Source organism: Anopheles aquasalis, chromosome 3, assembly GCF_943734665.1.
Source record: "Anopheles aquasalis chromosome 3, idAnoAquaMG_Q_19, whole genome shotgun sequence".
NCBI classification, from domain to species: Eukaryota; Metazoa; Arthropoda; class Insecta; order Diptera; family Culicidae; genus Anopheles; species Anopheles aquasalis.
Window position 1 is genome coordinate 41152536 of NC_064878.1, and position 19028 is coordinate 41171563.

The following is a 19028-nucleotide window of genomic DNA, read 5'->3' on the forward strand; positions in this document are numbered from 1 at the left end:
AACATGAAGTAATTTTGCCAATTAAAATTGTATATCATTTTAATAAAATGAAAAAAAAAACAATTTTACATATATGTTTACTTATAACAATATGTTTTGAAACTTCTAAAAGCTAAATCAATAAAAACAAAATCAGAACTTAAATAACTAAAGCTAAAAACACGTTTGAAAAATATCTCAAACAAAACCTCCCGAACTCCTTTTGTTACACACTGTACTAATGCTCCCTTGCGGCGCGTCTACGCATGCTCGCCTTCTCGTTTGATAAGCAACGACCGGTGCGAGGTGGGAACCGCGTGCCAAAACCTGCGTGCCCAAAGTAGTGACCGTAGTCGATCAGCAGCACTCGTACGCACCGAACCAACCTCGTAGCGTAGGAAGCACCTGTTGGCCGTTAGCACACGTAAAGCTCACCATCGGTGTACCATTTTGCCTCAACCCACGGTGGCGGACTGTCTTTGACGATCGTTCGGTTGGCTTAGGTGCCGGCAACTAGACCTGACTTTGCACCGTCCCATTGGCCAGTACGCGTGGTTCATCCATCAACGAGGCCTCCAATTGGATTGTAAACAAACTGTCCATCCCGTTCGGTTGAGAAAGACAATTATTTTTTCGCGGAACCCGTAACCCCAAAAAACCCACTCGCTGTCGTTTTCGTTTTTACTTGTGTGCCGCGAGCACGATGAGAGAAAAGAAAATTGTTTTCCCACCGAGATTTCAAGCCCGGGAGCTTCATCTTCAGCAGGCGAGGTTGCAGTGAAGTGAAAACTGTGAAGTCAGTTAAAGCGTGCGCCAAATGTCCGAAACCGTTGACAACCGTCCGCAACGGTGAAAGACAATTCAAGGCATGTGACAGTGAGTGAAGTGGATGTGTCCCCGGTGCCAGTGAAAAGAAACTGTTGAGGAATGGTAGTGCAGTGCAGAAGCGTTGCCCGTTTCATAACCAGGAACACTAACTAGGTAACCCAAGAAACCCCAGAAACGGGAGAAAGAATGCGTATTAACAGACGATACCCTTTCGGTTGCCATGGATTGTTTGGAAGGCCAGCGCATACCATTCCTTTCTGCTGCCTTCTTTCAGTTCCTTCTCTTCGCGTAACTCAGGAGCTTCGATTAAATATTAACTCCTCGTGAGCCGGGTACCGGTAGCGGGGAACAACAAGTGGCAGTTTCGAGTATTTACGTCCCATCCCCATGGCAACACCCCTCACTCACTGACGATCACGAATGGGGGTCCAAACAATGGGCCAGAGTGAGTAAGCGACTGCTGCTGCTGCTGGGTGGACGATAGAGACCGAACCGCAGTCACCGAAACTGGGGCAAGTGCCCAGTTGTGCTACTTGGACCATCGGACCGTCACTCAACAGGCAGTCACCGTCGTCACCGTGGTGACGCAGTCCTGCCAGGCAGACCATTCCCATCATTCGAATCTTTGCGGAGGAAAATCGTACGAGCGGAAGAGATCAACAGTTAGAAATCTAGTTTAAGGCGAGTGCATCTCGTATGCTATGCCGTTATTACATTTCTCGAGATTTCAATCATTTCCGCTATCCACACACCACGCAGCCGAGGGCCCTCAAAGTGTTACACAAGCGATCCAAATGGCACACCCGGGCAAAATGGCACCGAAGGAATGTTATGAGAACGAAGAATAATAAGAAGAAGATGGAATGTTTCCGTTCTGGATTGTCTCCACGGATTCCATGTTTGATGGTCATCCGAAGCTTCCGGATGCCCCTCCGTGCACCTGGTGTGGCCCAGTTTGACCAAAATCGCTAAGCGATGAAGGAACGATGCTTTCTCCGGAAGTGCCGCTGGAATGCTCGGATCCGACCGGAACTTTTGAGGTTTGAACAATGTGGCCCGGCTCGACTTGATTGATGCCAGTCACGGTCCCCGGTCCCGGGTGTCCTGGTGGCGGGCGGGTGTTCTGGTTTTAGTCTCGCAGAATGACGCCACAGAGCGAGCGAGAAAGAGAGAAAGAGAGGAACGGTCATGGTAACCGCTTGTAATTTAATTGGAATGGACAGCTGACGCCAGGCTGACGCGCAACGGGAGCAACGTGTGACCGCAAATTCGTCGTAAAATTCCCGCTTCCGCTCGATAACACCCGCTCGCTAGCACTGGTCTGTTTCCCATGTACTGTCCTGTCTTCCGCTTTTACAGTTCTCGGAAGGTTAGCGAATGTTTTCGAAGGAATTCGCTTTGAACGAATTTTCTTTTCTTTTCACTTTAATCAACTTAAAACAATGTCCGTTTTTGTGTGGCCGAAACGAAAGCAAAAGAATCTTCAATTCTTTTCTTCAAAATTGCGAAAAAAAATCTTCAATTACAACAAGTTCATTGTGTGACAGAACGTTGGCAGCATCTTAGCTTAGAATAGTGTGTAAACAAGTTGAGCAAAAGCTTTGCACACTTCATCCTACGAGCCATTGTTCGCTTTTTATTTCTTTACCATGCGCCTCCATCGAGGCCGCCATCATCATGGCCAGACATGGCCGCTTTCTTCACTTTTTGTGTGTCACTTTCCTTACATCATCTCTCCATTATCCGGCTCCGGCAAAATGGGCCTCGGTGATGTATTGTTAATGACACACAAGCACACATACACACGGTAACGAGTGCCGGTTTCAGGGCCGCTTCCCTTCGGTGCTGCTCGGAGTTCATTTCGCACACCCGGGAAAAAAAATCGTTGATCCATCGTGTCGTGGGTATGATGAATTAACTAAAAAGACTTGGGCTCTTAACGGAAGTGGCCATTAACAACGAGTAAATCGAGTTAAAGGTTTCCCGGGAAAACAACGCCACAGCAAACGACATTAATGGGACGTCTAGGAGTTTTTGCTTTCCTTTTTTCTGACAAACGACAAAACCGAACCAAACCTTGTACTGTCGGGGATTGTACAAACAGTAAGCTATCAAGACGGGGGAGAAAGCCGGAAACCCACATGCCGTTTGATGATCCTTGTAAAACATTGCAACTACAGAGAGAGAGAGAGAGAGAGCAACGGAGCGTTGAAACGATTGAAACAACCATTACGCCATCAAACGAATGCTTTCTTTCCAGTGGTAGCAACAGAAGCACTGGTAGCAGAAATGCAAACAGAGCAGAAGCTTTCATCTCGACCTTCTTGGGCGCTCACCGTGCGCTCCTAGCGCCCAAGCATGAAGTCAAAGAGAAACCCGTTTCGTTTTGCGCCCTGTTTGCACGAAGAACAATTCCCTCGCTGGCTGGCTGGCTGGCTGGCTCGTTGAGCAAGAAATGCACCGTTCTCCTGGTCCGTGCAAGAATTCCACGAAGCATCACTGTTTGCCGTTCTGCTGCTGCTGCTGCTGCGCGCTGCGTATCGTGGAAATCGGAAGCGAACTTTGGCAGGATGGCTATCAGAAAACTAATGAATGATCGAATCCCCCGGGGGACCCCGGGACCTCCATCTTTTGCTTAGTGCAAACGATGACGCGATACGCGAGCAGGGAAAGTTTTACACAAAAGGAATGCACTTCGAATAGGAAACGAAACGCGCCATCGTTGGCGTGCAATTCTTGGAATTCATCTCGCAAAAAAAAACGGGGAGCGGAACCAAATGGATACGGAGTGCGCTTCAGCTGTCCAAACTGTTCGGTTGACGCTTGATTGAACCGCAAAGCGTACTGCATAGCGGAGCTCGATCGATGGCGGTGTTTGCTTTTTCGCAAATGGAAATGATCCCACTGCCAGCAGCATCCAGGGCAGAATGGTGCAGCAGCATGATATTGCAATAATGCTCGGTCAAGTCTGGGTGGCAGAATGCAGAATGATTGAGCATTTTACTTGAGTCAGGAAGGGACGGGGGGATCAATATTTCACATGCTCAGCGCGTGCGCACGAGTTCATTTTACTAAAGCATTTCGTTTTGCCATCTAAACGGAACCGAGTAATGGAAAGGAAAACGTAGTTTTTTTTTTTGGGCCAAACATAAACAAACTGCTTCACCGGCGACGACAGCTACTATCCGTCCGAACATCAACAGACACAAAGGAAATGGAATTACAAAAAAAATGGAACATAAACCGCAAATCGAAGACGTCATCGTTCCGAACATCGACGCAACATCTGTGTGTACCCAACACCCGCAAAATGGGGCTCCTGGCAAACGGTGGGATTAAACACTGTTGCCTAAACTACCAACTCCCTAGCATGCTATGCTGTAAACATGGTGTTTGTGCGGTTTTTGGGTTGGGAACAAAGCAACAAACCCACCACCAGATGGTGATTTTTCGGGACGCACAACGCAGCCGGTTAGCGATCGGTTTGATCGTTCATTTCTTTTAGGGAAGGAGGCGATGTACGTCACGGATTTAATGCTGTACCATGTCCATCGCACCATTAACGTGCGTGATGAGGCAGGCCAGGGGCCAGGAGCCAGGAGCCAGGTGTTTGTTTATCAGCAGATTCCTCACCCCAAATGCCATCCCTCAAGGTGTTGCTGAATCGAAGGCGGCCTAGCATATGTCTTCTTTGCTCACAGTACCGGGGAGCGATCGAAGTAGGTGTTAGATTCCATTCGCTTGCCATTTGAATAAGCAGTGAGCACGGGTTAGTGTTTTACTTTGTGCGAGAAAAAAAGCGGGCGGTGCCAGGATCGTAAAGCTACGATCTAGTTGGCGCCATCACGCGCCAAATTATCATCATCATCATCGTCGTCGTTCATCGTAGTCCATCGAGGCATACATGACACATTTGTCGCACTTGCCTTTCGTCATCACCATCACCGGGCACCAGGCAGGCCGGGTATGTTGGCACGTTCGTCACCGATCACGGCACCGGGGTGTGAGAGAGAAATGGACATAATTTAATGATCTTCCATCGCGACTGCACCAACTGACTGACCGCTACTGACTGGTGCTGCTTCTACTGCTGCTGGTGGCATCGTTCCAGACCATCATTACCACGATGTGTACTGCATGACTGCACAATTAGTACGCGTCGTTCGTTAGCGGTAGCGACGAGGATACCACGCTCACTGCACCGTCCATCACACCCGGGACATGGATGCGGCACGATCGCGTGGCTCCTTAATTGAGTCGCCTCCGAGTCGCGCGATTTCCCACATCCCCCTTCCACTTTTCAAGCTTGTCACACGCGACCAGTGAGGCCAGGAAAATCGGTGCCGGAGAGGAGGCAGCACGCTCGCCACCATCGCTAGTGCGATGAGATGATTAATAATGCCGCGTGCTGTGCAGATCATTCGGAGGTGGTTTCACCGAACATTTTTCCAACCCCCCTTTTCTTTCCTAAAATGTGAGCATGATGCACATGTTCTTGACCAGCTGGTTACCCCTCTGGTCCTCCCAGGCACCACGTTACTACTTGGAATCGAACGAACATTTTTCGCTACGAGATCGTCGTCGGTGACTGCTTTTTGGTGAATGTCTTGCTCCGTTTCGCTTATCTTGGACGCCACGCTTCCCTCTAGTTTGTTGTGAGCCTGTATGTATGTGTATGTGCGCTTTTTTTTCTTTCTTTACCGGCCAACAAAAAACCGGTGCCGGAGTCCGGCATTCGGTCGTACGATTGGCTGCGTTGCTGCGTTTGGTGCCACATGTTTGATTTTCTAAATTTAGTTCCCTCCTGGCGGGGGTCCCCTATCACTCTCTCGCTCTCTCTTTTCCACTCGTGCCACCTTCTGCGCTACTGGCAGTTTGTTCCTGTGGCACACGCTTTCTTCCCTTGGGACGTGCGCCTGGGGTAGGTATGTTTCGTTTCGTTTCCCTTTTCTTTTCTTTCCCCTCGCTTGTTTTTTTTTTGTTTTTCGTTGTTTTTGCATTTTCGGATTTTACACAATGTTTTCCCTGCCACTGTGCGCCACCGCCTACCGCGTGCCCAAAACGATGATGGAGTTTACTTTTGCTCGAAATTGTTCCGCCGAACCGCTTCCGAATCCGGCCGGTCCCGGAACGTCCAGCGGCCGTTGTTTGTTTATTGATCAATTGTCTAGGGACCCGGCCGAACCCCCGGACTGGCTGGCTGGCTGGCTTGTCCCGTTAAAGCTCAGCGAGCATCAGTGACTATTTTATGACTCGTTTAATGTACAGCAAGTTGTTAATAAAGCCGCCCCCAAACCAGCTTATCCGTGGTGCGTTTATTTTATATTTTTTTGTAAAACACTGCGGTTTTATTAACTGGAGCGATCACGAGGATCGTTTTAAGTGGTTTCGGTTGCTACCGTGAGCTCGGGAACGGAACGCTTTCACACGAAGCTAAGAGACAAATGTTTCTGTGCTCTGGCCGTTGGAAGGTGTGGAGTGGAGTTTTGTTAAGTATAATGATGCATCCTGCAGTATTATTTTTGACTTATGATACAGATTAAACTTTTTGAAATATAAGTTTAAAGCGATTTATTGGCATAAACCACTTTTCACTGGAAAGAAGAAAACACACAAAGAAAGATGTGATTTTTCATTCGCTAGCACTGTCTGGCAAATATGAAACGAATGCCATTTGTATTGAATTCATACTTCAACCTAATATATTTTCATTAAATTTGTTTGCACTGCTAAGTAAAGGTTGTTGCTTTAACCATTCATGCAAAAGCAATCACTAGCATCAAGCATTATAAATTATTTTGGATGTTCATGCTGTTCATTATAGCTTATTTTCTGTTGGCATTAAGCTATCCGTATGTTCCCTTTCAATTTTATATTTTTAACAAAGAAATTTTAACAACCGTTTGAGGTTCTTGCTACCTATTAGATATTTTATTAATCACGGAAGAAGTGTTAGTATAAAATGATTTCGTTTATTTCGATTTCGAAAGGCATTACACTTAGACTTTGAGCACAATTCCGTGCGATAATTCTATTGTGAAACAATTTGCTACAGCAAAGCATTCTATTGCTTCTTAATGTTAATACTAATCTATTTGAGTACTAATATCCCAATGGTAAAGTACGAGAGATCTTACTTTCTCAACTCACACTTATCAAATGATGTTCAGCTTAGCGGTTAGCTCAATTAGTAAAAAGCACAAGAGCATCGTCCGCGTAAAGAATCTTTCTTGCTGATGATCAACATTCCGCCTGTCCGAGCTGATGATCACGGATTAGTACGCTCAAGCCACGGCCTACAGCAACAAGCTACTAGCAACAAGTTTAGGAGGGGAGTTGCACCATAAGGTACCATGTGCCAACGGTGGGGTCCCTCAATTCCTCGGCGTACCTAGTCCACACCAACCACGAACCACACACTCGCAGCGAAAACTCATTGCATTGTTCCATTCGTCCACCACCATCACCTCCGGAGCACGCTTTCGTTCCGCAGACAGCGAGCGCACAGAGCGAAAATGAATGGGGATTTAATTAAAAGATGCTGACCGATGCGAAATTGACTCGAGTAAAAATGGTTCGTTTCGAGAACGGAACGGCACAGGCCGCGAACGCAAAAGTGTGTGCAGAAATTATTGCAGCACAAATAATCGTTCCCTTTCCCACCCACTTCACCTCCTCCTTCGGGGGTGGTGTTGAAGTTCGCCCGCCTCGCTAGTGCTCGCTCGGTTTACGTTCACTTCAATTCTCAGGACATGTTGCGTAAACCGTAGCTTTCGCGGCTCATTTTTTATCACTTTTCCGCGCTATTTCTTTGCCGCTGCTTTATATCCTTCCGCGCACGAAGATTTGCCTCAGCTTCCTCAGCGCGCGAGGGTGGTTGTGGTTGCGACTTGCCGGCCGGCTTGTGTCTTTCGTCCGTTGGCCGATAAATTGCCACGGGCAAACAATTATCGAAGCGATATATTTTTACTCGATTTCACCGTAACAACCAATTACTCATCCCCGGCCCTAGCACCGCACCAGCGTACCGCGCACTGCTGCAGCATGTACACGCCAACGACACGCAGACATCACCAACCCAACATTGTGTTCGGTTTTACTCGCATACTATCGGGAGACTGGCAGCAGCTCACGAACGATCGTGCTGGCAGGGTGTTGAGCGATGAGTCGAATGACAAATTGAACGAAGAGATAATTGAGTATTTACGGTGCACGTCCCTTTCGCTGTCGCGCGGGTGTGCTAGGTGCGCAAGACGTCAGTCAAGGAAACTCAATTTCCTCTTCTCCTCCTCCTCCTCCTCCTCCTCATTGCATTCTGGTTTATATGGTCTTATCTTCATTATCTCTTGCACACTGTTTTCTGTTCTTTTACTTAGAAAGACGATTTGTTCGTTGATGCGCGGAACAGGAAATGGTAATTAATTCATCTGTCCCTAACTTGTTTAAATATTTCTTTTATAATTACCTACTTTTTCCTTTAATGACACACTGAAGATTGTTACTGTGAACTCTATTTCCTTATCTATATCAGTTACAAGCTTAACATCTATGATGAAGTACTTTGCAAATAATAGTTACATTTCATTTCGATAATTCCATTTGTAGACGCTGTAGCTATTTGTGGCCTAAATACTGAACAGATTTTGATGATCTTTTTTATGTAATTATTACCATATTTCCTAAATCCTCAAAAGTTGCCGCGCAGCTTAAACAATTATTGTTCCTTTCTGCGAACATCAAACCAATCAAGAATCCTCTTCCTGAAATATTACATTTAGCTATGATAATACAGATTATTGCTCCATCCGTCCGTATTGCTAGTCTTTAGAACAGAGGTAAATGCATTTCCAAAACTGGTCGCCACCCTCGAAACCCGATGATGGAGGCGCATGTTCCCCGATGGAGGCGCCAGGTAACCGGTAATCTCAGAGGTTTTTAATAGTAATTTAAACGGGTAGATAACCCTGAAATCTCAAACTCAGGTTGAAATGTGAGTTTCAAATGTTGAAATATCAGAAAAATGTTTCTTCATTCAATTTTTCGTACACTACTGTCACTGCAGTTATAGTAACGCTCTTCAATACCAACATATGCGTAGAATAAAATTACATACAACATACAAATTATGAGACCCCTGCTTTTGGCTATAGATTTCATTACCATATTCTCATTTGAAGATATTTACTGTTCAAATATAATCGATCTGATATTTACATCCAGTAGAAAACAAAACCCCCCAAAAAAGCTAAAAAGCACGTGGCGATTGTATCGTATCGGTTCAATTACAGCAACCGATAAAAGACTCGTCACCCATCGAGATCAAACAGTTGAACAAAAAGCAACAAACAATCGCATTCTCTTAAGCTTAACTTAGCGCAGTGAGCGTTTAGTGAAAACACAAACAAACGATCGTAGCGCAACGATCGCGTCAATTGTTGGTGATATGCTGCGGCTGCGAAAGGTGCCACACCTTTACAAACACCTTTTTGCCTTGCAAACCTTTCGGGCAAACACAGGTATTGTTCCTTTGAAGATATTCATAAATTTCTTACGAGCCGATTTACAAAAGCAATGAGCAACGATTTTCAACCAAGCTCCAAGCATGATATCCAGTGATCATGCTCACGTTGATTAGCAATTAACCCGAGAGGAAATTGATTTACTTCGTTCGATGAGAACCAGCGCACAGCACATTGCAGCAGCGTCTTGTAAGGGGCCTCGCTTACGCTTTAGAATCCGTGCTCCGTTTCCCTCTCCAGACTCGCTGGAGGAGTAAGTAAATAAATAAAATGCTGCTCACCTGGTAGAGCTGGCTCATCGTGGCCACTAGATAGAGTGAGGGACCGCACCGTACTCGCTCACTCGCTGTCTGATCCTCCTATGTGTGTTCGTCCCCGGGGGGGCAATCGGCGCAGATTGAGCAAACAGACAGCAACGTTGGGGAAGCGTTGTGATTGAGCAAGCACAACCCCCAGGGCTGCTGCTGCTGCTGCTGCTGCTGCTGTGTATGTGTGCATGTATGGTGTCCGTGTGCCTGAAACACAAAACCATACAATAATGTTACGATGGTGGTGGTGGCCGGTCCTCGTTGGACCGGTTGGTCGGGACCTATTCGGGCTGTGTTGTTATTATCTTGGCCAACCCACGGCAACCGGCGGTGTTTGAGACGAACCAGCGGCGATCTCTGTGATAGGCGCGATCCCGGTCGGTTCGCGGTTCTCTCGGCGCGCGGACGCGAGTGTGTTCCACTGTTCCGATCTCTATTTTCAGTTGCGATCTGGGCCGCCGTGAAGCAACAACAGCCAGCCAGCCAGCCAGCCAGTAGTCGCCGACGAAACCGAACGCTGTCACCGCTGGTGGTCGGTACCGCATGTCTCTCCGGGGAATCGTTCGATCTTGTGGTCTCGTGTCTGTGTTGGGTTAATAGGTGCCCCAAAAAATTGTCGCAATCTCTCAAGCCAAGCCGCGCGTGTGTTTTTCTGTGAAAAGTGTTGTGCATCTCTCTCAAATGTTGCTGACCTCAAACCGAATGCATCTTCGAATGCAAACGCAATCCGCCCCGTCAAAAGTGCAGTCAATCCGTCGGGGACACTCACGAAAATCAAAAGCAGCAATGTATTTTGAGCACCACAACCGTGTCTCAAATGACACGATCTCCGTCCTCTGACCACCTTCCACTCTCCCCGTCTGCTCACTTGTGACTCCCGTTGTTCGTTGTCCGCACGGTGTGCCAACCAATCGCCGCACATTGGCACAAACCAGGAAATGTTGACACGCACTCGAACCCCGCTCTGTCGCTCTGTCTGAACCCTTACTCGCAGCGAGCCAGTGAGACAACAAAAAGTTCATTCCCATCGCTCATCATGCTCATCATCATCAACGGTGGGAAATGAGGATTATTTTTAAACCAAAAACCCACGAACGAGCACCAATCCGGGTGCTCCGGCGGACCGTGGCCACCGTTCTAGCACCGTGACGGGCCTCCGTTTCGATTCTTTTTTTTTCTATCGCTTTTCTTTCTTCCTGTTTTTGAAACTCTCTCTTTCTCCATCGAGTTTTTGTGTTGGTTGCTCTCCAATGCATCTCCTGTTCGCGTGACATTCACTTCGCTGGAAGCGTTCTGTGATCGACAGACGAAGACGAGGAGGATGCAAAAAGAATGATCCCGTCCGCACACCTTACAATCCTCGGCAATCAGCACGGATCGTCATCTGATTTATTTTGAGGACAGAAGGTGCACAATAGAAAAGGTTGTCACGCTGTTAGTGCGGTGCACTTTCGGTTGCAGCAATGCACTGGCGGCGGTGCTAGCGGAAACGCAATCCGTCGATCGTCCTGGTGCCATTTCACTAAAAATCTCATTTTGTTCTTTCGGTATGTTTGGTGTGAGCAGCACAGCAGCGCGATCGACAATAGTGCCACAGCAGCAGCAGCAGCAGCAACAACGACAACGACACGGTGACATACTCGTGATGTGTTTGCAAAAGAAAATGTGAAACCCTTTCCCCCTGTGGTCAGCATTTTCTGTGTGGTAGCGGATCGCGGATGTGATCTGGTGTGCAGTGTAAAAGGGGGGGCCAGAGATTGGTAGCAATGAAACACGAAAGTCAACGGCGGCGGGAGTGAATTGTAGCTGTAGTGCTCTGTAGTGTGAGAGAGAAGAATTAGAAGAAAGCAAGTGAGTTTATGTGTTTCTGTGTGTGCGAGCGAGCGTGCGTGCGTTGAGTCATCGTGCAATAGCGGCCACACGGTAGTGCAATCGTAGTGCAGCCATAGTGAAAGCGGCGGCAACAAAACAAAAACATCCCGTTCGATCCGGTCGAACCCCGGGAAGATTGCGTTGCGTTGTGATTATTAATAGTCAAAAAGGCCAGACGCAATGTCGACGACGTCGATATCGCGCGAGGAAGAGCGAAAGCCACTGATGGAGGAGTTTTACCGGCAGCGGCGTATCCTGCTCGGTTGCACCGTGCTGATCGGTGTGGCGGCCGTCATCTGGATCGTGGCGATTTCCACCGATCACTGGTTCGTCGTAACAGGTGGCCAAGGTAAACCGAGGGAGTGCTGGTGGTGGGTACGATCAGCATTAAGAGGGGCCCATTCAAGGAACGGTTAAGGTTAATTCGGGTTAAAAGAGGTTCATTTATAAAGATTTTATGTGAAGAAACCATTCAACTTTTTTGCTGAGGATGGACACCGACTTTGAACACGGAGGTTTTTTTCGGGGAACTACGCTTCAAAGTAGCGAGCTGCATTGAGTCGTGAATGAAGAGAGGATATTAAAAAATCAATATCTTTATCAGTTTTGCTTTGATTGATCAAAAAAAAATCATTTAATATTCTTAAAGAGATCAGCACTCGTGCAAAAAATATTTAAAATAAATGTTATAAAACCAAATTAAATACTTTTGCCCACACTAATGATTAAAGCAAGCCTTAAACATCTTGCAGCAACTCGATCTCCATTGAGCAAGGAACCGAGGAATAATTATAAATAAGGAAACACCGACGAGCGACGGAGAGTTATGCTGGAATGCGCCAAGTTAAAAATAATTCACCATCCCGTGGGGCCGGCGTACGTGCGTGGACACTCACTCTGAGAATAAACCAATGGTCACACCGGAGACATTGCACTTGCAGCGCAGCGCATCGTCGCTGCAACCAGGTGAAACCGGAACCACGTGCTAAGGCGCCTCCATCGCATCACACCAGAGACCGCGATCTTGCGAACCACCTTTCAAACTTTGTCTGATCGTGTCGTGCAGATGTTTGTTGTTGGCTAATTTTGTCGAAATTATGGCCTCAGACGTGTGTGCGATTGGTGGCCGCGCAAATTGTTGATCCGTTGCCAAACCCTCCCCACCCGGGGGGATCGTTCACAATGAATGGATGGATGGATGGTGGATACCGGGCACGATTATGCGAATCTCTGCTGGCCGGTCTATGACATTGCAGCCTCGTGCTCGTGAGGTGTTCAGCCAGCTTTCCTGTTCCTCTGTGTGCCACGAGAAGGCAAGAAAGGTTGGTTGAGGTCGAAGCGGTTCGTTTCGCTTTCGACATTCAGCCGTAACGTGAAGCGTTATGCTCACTACATTCTAGCGTGCAAATTCACCTGAAATCGAATATTATTTCTGTTGTTTTGTGAGGTAGTGACATCAGATCTCTACCTCAGTGGATAGCATATTAATAGGATCGAATGTCACTCAAAAGATCGATCCATTTTTCTCATTCTCATTTGCGATGATTTGCACCAATGTTCCGTTCGCAATTGCGCCACGAAATATCAATTCAATCACTGATGCAGAGCAGAACATCTGCATCGGACCCCTGCCTAGCCATCAAATACCATCTCAATGCAGTCGAGCGTAAAAATAGCTCAATTGACTGCATCCCAATTGAGCCCCTTCACCCCCCCCCTTCGGTGACAAAGATCGAGTTAATCGTTCATTATGGCAGTGGTGGTAAAGCGCTACCCACAGAAGTGTCACTATTAAACGGACAGGGCAGCAACCAATGCGGGGCCTACGCCAACAAATAGAGAGCTACAGACCGAAAGATATCACGCACTGATTGACCGCACATTGACGTCGTTCGATCCCACACGGATGGAAGCGCCACATATGCACCATCGGCGAAAGGTTTGAAAATAAATAGGCAAAACATCAAATAAACATCTGATGGCCGGTGGCCGTTTTAATTGATTGGCCACGATCGCAGCCAGCATCGTACACCCGTCCTGGTGGCCGTCAATGTTTGGCACAAGCGAATGAGAGGGTGGAAAACAAATCGGGCCCGTCAGGAGCGGCCGGTGGAATCATGTTGCCCTCAACATGAAACGAGACATAGATCAATGGGCGCTTTTCCGATGCAGTGCAGGCTCTTGTTTTCCTTTCTTTTTCTTTTTTTCCTGTTGGTTGTTGCTGAAAGTCTCTGGCTTAAAAGAGCGCAAACCATGAAAGATGTTCGCTCACCAAAGATGCGTGTTTCGAACGATGTGCTCCTCACGCGTGCATCTGGTGAGGGGTGCGGGGGAGGGTGGCGTTCGATTGTTTAGATAATAAATAATGAAGATGAATTGGCCGGCGGGAGGAAGCAAGGTAAACGTTTCACTTTCTTCCTTGTAGCCGCTGTTGCTGCTGCTGGTTTATATTTAATCTGGATAATTCGCTTTTATTTTTGGCGTAGTCGGTGGCCGGTCTTATTTTTTTCCTCCCTTCCACTTTGTGTTTATCTTAAATATTGGGCCGTTTCGATCACTGATCACACAATTTACGGGCTCTTTTTGGGTGATGAAATGGTTCTCTGGTTAGGTGATGGTGCATTCTAATTATTCCATTCCGAGTACGTCCCTTTTTATCTACCCTCACTCTATACTGTTCATTGCAGCACATTTTCTGCAATAAGCTGTGCAAGTGCATTTTTTGCTTTCTTGTAGGGAAGTAACGACGAATACCGGCATCCTTTATTTTAAGGACTGTTAAATCTGGTACACGTTTTATTACCTGCATTTCAATATCTTACTATCCGTATATTCTTATCCAGATCAATTTTTAATGCACCAAAGCTATTTACTTCATAAAAACTCGAAGCTCGTTTCTAAACAATCTTTCACTACCAATATCCAAACAGCGGCCAGTGCGAAACTATAGAAGAGAGATAGAATCATATAAAGAGTCACAGAAACTATGCTATGTGGTGTAGAATTGGTTTACAATTATTCTTTTATCTAGCATCAAATAAATTATACTGATACGTGTAGCTCGATTAGAAATTAGATTATGTTTCGAATCAAACGAAGCAAATATTAGAGATTTGATTGGCAAACGCTAGACTAGAGATTAATATCTTTAGAGAAAACCTCATACACCTATCAGCACAAACTAATAAATCCTTTGTAACACGGCCACATAACGAGAGATCTGCTCTCTGAGTTATAATTTCCTCTCAATTAGCATAAATTAACCTATGATTCAGTCAATTTGTGTTCAACTGCAAGCACTGAACAACTTTCGCCTTGATGCTGCACCAGCAGACAATCAAAACACTTTTTCGAGGTGGAAAAGTTAATTCAACATTTTAGAAGAAGTTATTGGAATGTAAAATATCCGAAATACCGATTGACGGCATTGAATTCTTCTTCCAACAAGACACCGCATACACAACGACAGCTAATTAAGTAATTCCTGTGCGTAACATTGTATAAGACTTGAGTAATTGTGGAATGTGCCCAAGAGACGATGTGCGGTGTAGATCTATCTCAGCATGACAATCTGTACAGCATGTTACGTGCGATGGTATTCGTTCGTAATATCGGTTCGATTTACTTCCGAGAAGGACAACTCTTAAAACAATTCTACCTCTTTGCTTTCACTTTTATACGTAATGGAATGTTGTGTATTTTTTTCTTTCTAAATACATAAAACCCGTCAAGCGCAGTGCAGGTTGTACTGCCAATCATGTCGATGGTACCTCGTTTAGCAATCGCATGGTAGAAGAACACAACCCAACAAAAAACCTCTCTCGCCCATGCTCATATCACGGTTGGTAAATGAGGGAAGATTTAAATTAAGACTCGCGCCTTAACGTCCGCACGGAACGATGGGCCGACCCGTCCATCTACCAACGATGCAACGATCCGGCGACCCGTAATTAATGCAGAAGACAAACGGCCAGTGTCAGAGGCCGGCTTCTAGTGCCGCAGTATACCAGCAGCAGAATGGGAAAGAAGAAAGGGAAAAGGAAGGAAGGAAGTAAGGGAGAGACACAGAAGAACCCACGCCAACTCATTAGTGTGCTTTTCTACTTTCTCTCGTCGTGCCAGGCATCTTCATACCGGAAACGAGACGCTACTTCAAGACATCACACTCGGGCCTGTGGAAGATCTGTCGCTACGGTGTGATACCGGCGGTCATGGCACAGTCGAATGCAACGCGCAACTTCACCACACTGTCGTTCGTGAACGAGAACCGGATCACGACGATGCGCAACACGATCGCCAAGGAACCGTACATACAGGAGTTCCTGGGCACCGAGCTGAAGATGGACAATCTGACCGAGGTGGACGAACACTTTCGGCGGCGGCTGTTCGCATCGTGGATCGTCGGCGACGGCGAACAGTTTGGTGAGCTGAGGGCCCAGTTCCACGAGATCACCGGTAAGGTGCGCCAGCAGGAGAACGTTGCGGTGCAGAAGCTCAAAAATCCACCGCTCATGATGCTCGATCCGACCGATCTGAATTCGGTGCGTGAAACGCTGAAGGAACCGGTGGCGGCCGTCCTGTCCACAGTCACCATCAACTCGACCGAGATCAACGTGCTGCTACCGATCACGCTGTCGGAGGCACTGTTCGAAGACTGGGAGCAGCGCCCGGGCGTCATCTATCTGCTTTGGAGCTTCGCCAAGGCAATGAACATACCGTCGTACATCGTGAGCCCAAATGGCACCAAGTACATCATCCGGCCGCCACTTCCACCGAAGAAGGGCCGCATCGGCAATGGCTACGAGTACACGCCGTTCAGTAAGTGTTGTGTCCGCCAGTAACGCCAAGCCAACTGAGCTCCTTACGTACGTATTGATTCCAATTCGTTTTTCTTTTTGCTTTGCTTTACTCGCAGAAAAGTGTAAACTCCACGATCTCTTCCCAACCGATGACGAAATCAAACAGGATCCGGCGATCGACGACGAACTGCTTGGTGAGTTTTGTAAAAGAATTAGTGGGGAAGATGAACATTAACGTGTTTAACCGCATCCAGCTCATGGAGAGACTAATGCAGGGTTTGATTTGCAGTTTTCTTTAGTTTAGTTTAGTTGTTTTGAATTTCTTTTTCACCCTCCATTTGATCGCCCGTTTGGCATTTCTGGTTAAGAGTCCCTTTTTGTCATTTCATTATGTTCCTTTTTTTTAAATTCATTCTCGATCCGATCTCCCGCTAACCCACCCACCATGAAATTCCAAATTGAAACGCATCCACCACCCAACCAACTCACATCCGACGTAAATAACGGCACGGTGCACGCATTAACGGCCACTATTCATCCTGTCCATCGCTGCAATCTCATGGTCTGGTGCGGGAAATCGGAAATCCGGTGCCCCGCTGCCATTAGAGAAGGGCGAAGAGTTCTACAATCCCGAGTTCCAGTCTGAAGGTACGCGAACCGACGGCCTGGCCGCTGGTTTGCACTTTAAGATTGTCCCTTATCTGTCTAGCCATGCTTTGGGTTCGCCAATTTACGATGAAGCGAACGGGAATCGGTTCCATTAGCTGATCATGTGTAGCGTCGTTGCATCACGTTTTGTTGTTCTGTTACGAGTGTTTTGTTATGAATGTTTTCTCCATTGTTATCGTGACTAACTGGTGTGGTAGTGGGGTGCGTCCCATTGCAACAAGTAGTTTGCAGAATGTTTTGAAACAGTAGCAGCTTTTTGCAGATTTCCATCATTCATTTACATATGCACGTACACTTATTTGTCGTTTTGATTGCCAATGCCGATGCTAAAATACGCACCTCTAGAAACGTAAGAGTAAGAGTAGTTCGGTTTTCAACCGTAGATACTTTAGATACGTTGAACATATTTAAGTAGCATTCTTTAATAAATCTTAGAAACATTCTGAAGAAGAACACACATTTGAGCATCACCTACAAACTCGAACAAATTTGATAAAGCTCTCTGTATGGTAAAAAAATGTCTGCTATTCATATTATTTCACCTTTAGATACAAGACATAGAGCTAATAATTATTCAATGTTACTAACAGCAATAACACTAACCAATACATCTTTATGAAGCACATAAATAAAAAAACCTGTATGTGCTAATAAAAAAAATTAAACGACAGAAAAATATCAAAAGAGTAATATTTAAACGTTGGAAATATGGCAAACAAAACCATCAATCAGCAACAGAAGGATGTATTACAGTCACTTTACAAACTATTCCTGTCAACTCAAAAACCACATAACACCTCTTCAACTTTGTCTCTATCATCGGTATATCAGAACTCGTATTAATCAAACCGCGCACATACCATACTTTGTAGCAGTTCTGGGACAGCCCTCAACTCTGTCTGTCGTTGTTGATGTTGTCTACCAAAACATCCCTTCGTACTACTGAGATACATTCCTGAGCACATGTTTATCAGCGGCTAAGCGATGTTCGATTGTCTACGGAAAAGGTTCCTTAGTACCATCGTCTCGGATGCTTTCCTGAGAACATGCCCCTTCCCCGAGCAGCCGATAGCAATGTTCAATCCTTTGACATAAGCAGACAACAACAACACAAACAATTATGTTCTTTTTTGCAACAGCTGCTGCTGCTGGTCGGTCGTCTCCTCCGTAGAAAACGACACCCCTTTGCACGCAGTTCACGGCCAAATGGTTTTCATTTTTCAACCAAAGTGACCAAGTGACGCAACAACAAATTTCCACATAATAAAGGACACACCTTCTTGTTGCCAATGCTTCTGCCAATTCTGCCAAGATGCTGTATGCCTGAGCCTGCCCATAAGCGCGGTCTATGTTGTGGCTAGTAACAAGACATTATTACTACTGTGCGCAATGCAATTATCAGAAGATAAACTTTTGCACGACCAAATTTTCCTGCATTTCTGGCAGCGAGCCTGAATACATCTTCATATCAGATGGATTTAAAGAAAGCACGTCCCACACTACATCCTGGATGGCGCGCGCTAGGATCGCGTGCAACGCTGCATGATGCCAACAAGTCTCCTAACACAGAAGGGCAACTCTATAAAGACGATGACTCACAGGGTAGATTTGGAACGGTTCCAACTCGATCACAAACCGCTCGAGCTCTCGCTCTCCACCTATTCTAGGTAGGAAGTGGAAACATGTGCAATCCCACCCGGCTCACTATCGTTTGAAAGCCATTTGTAGGAGTGTGTAGCGACAAAAAGGATTATAAAACAAACCCCGTTACAGGAGATGGAGGGCTGGTTGCATTGGCGTGAGGCACCGTAACTCATCGTCACATCCGACGGCTACACATCATTAATCTGTTTCCTTTCTTTGCGCCATAAACAACGCAGCAAACGCAGAGGTTGTGAAAAATGCGTCACCACCAATGGTGCAACACGGCGTGAAATGACCACAGAAAAACACTGATTTTGATTGACTACCCTCCGGTCCGGTCCAAGAGACCACGGTGACCATTCGCTAACCCGCCAGCTTGCCAGCATGCCAGCTAACCAATAAAATATATG

The 19028-nt window shown here is 46.4% G+C and overlaps 1 protein-coding gene across 4 annotated transcripts in view; it reads left to right on the top strand.

Moving 5' to 3' along the window:
* Positions 1-345: 345 nt before the first annotated feature.
* Positions 346-19028, top strand: part of LOC126574078 (uncharacterized) — a 20792-nt gene continuing 2109 nt past the window's right edge. Inside the window, exons 1-5 of one of the 4 annotated variants that reach the window (XM_050234024.1) lie at positions 346-403; positions 11201-11855; positions 15629-16324; positions 16422-16499; positions 16912-16953. In XM_050234024.1, the coding sequence (XP_050089981.1) occupies positions 11687-11855; positions 15629-16324; positions 16422-16499; positions 16912-16953 (985 nt within the window). In that variant the 5' untranslated portion in view covers positions 346-403; positions 11201-11686. Of the gene's footprint in view, positions 404-10042; positions 10167-10982; positions 11058-11200; positions 11856-15628; positions 16325-16421; positions 16500-16911; positions 16954-19028 lie in introns of those variants that run through there. The other 3 variants (XM_050234025.1, XM_050234026.1, XM_050234027.1) reach the window with 3 other exon arrangements.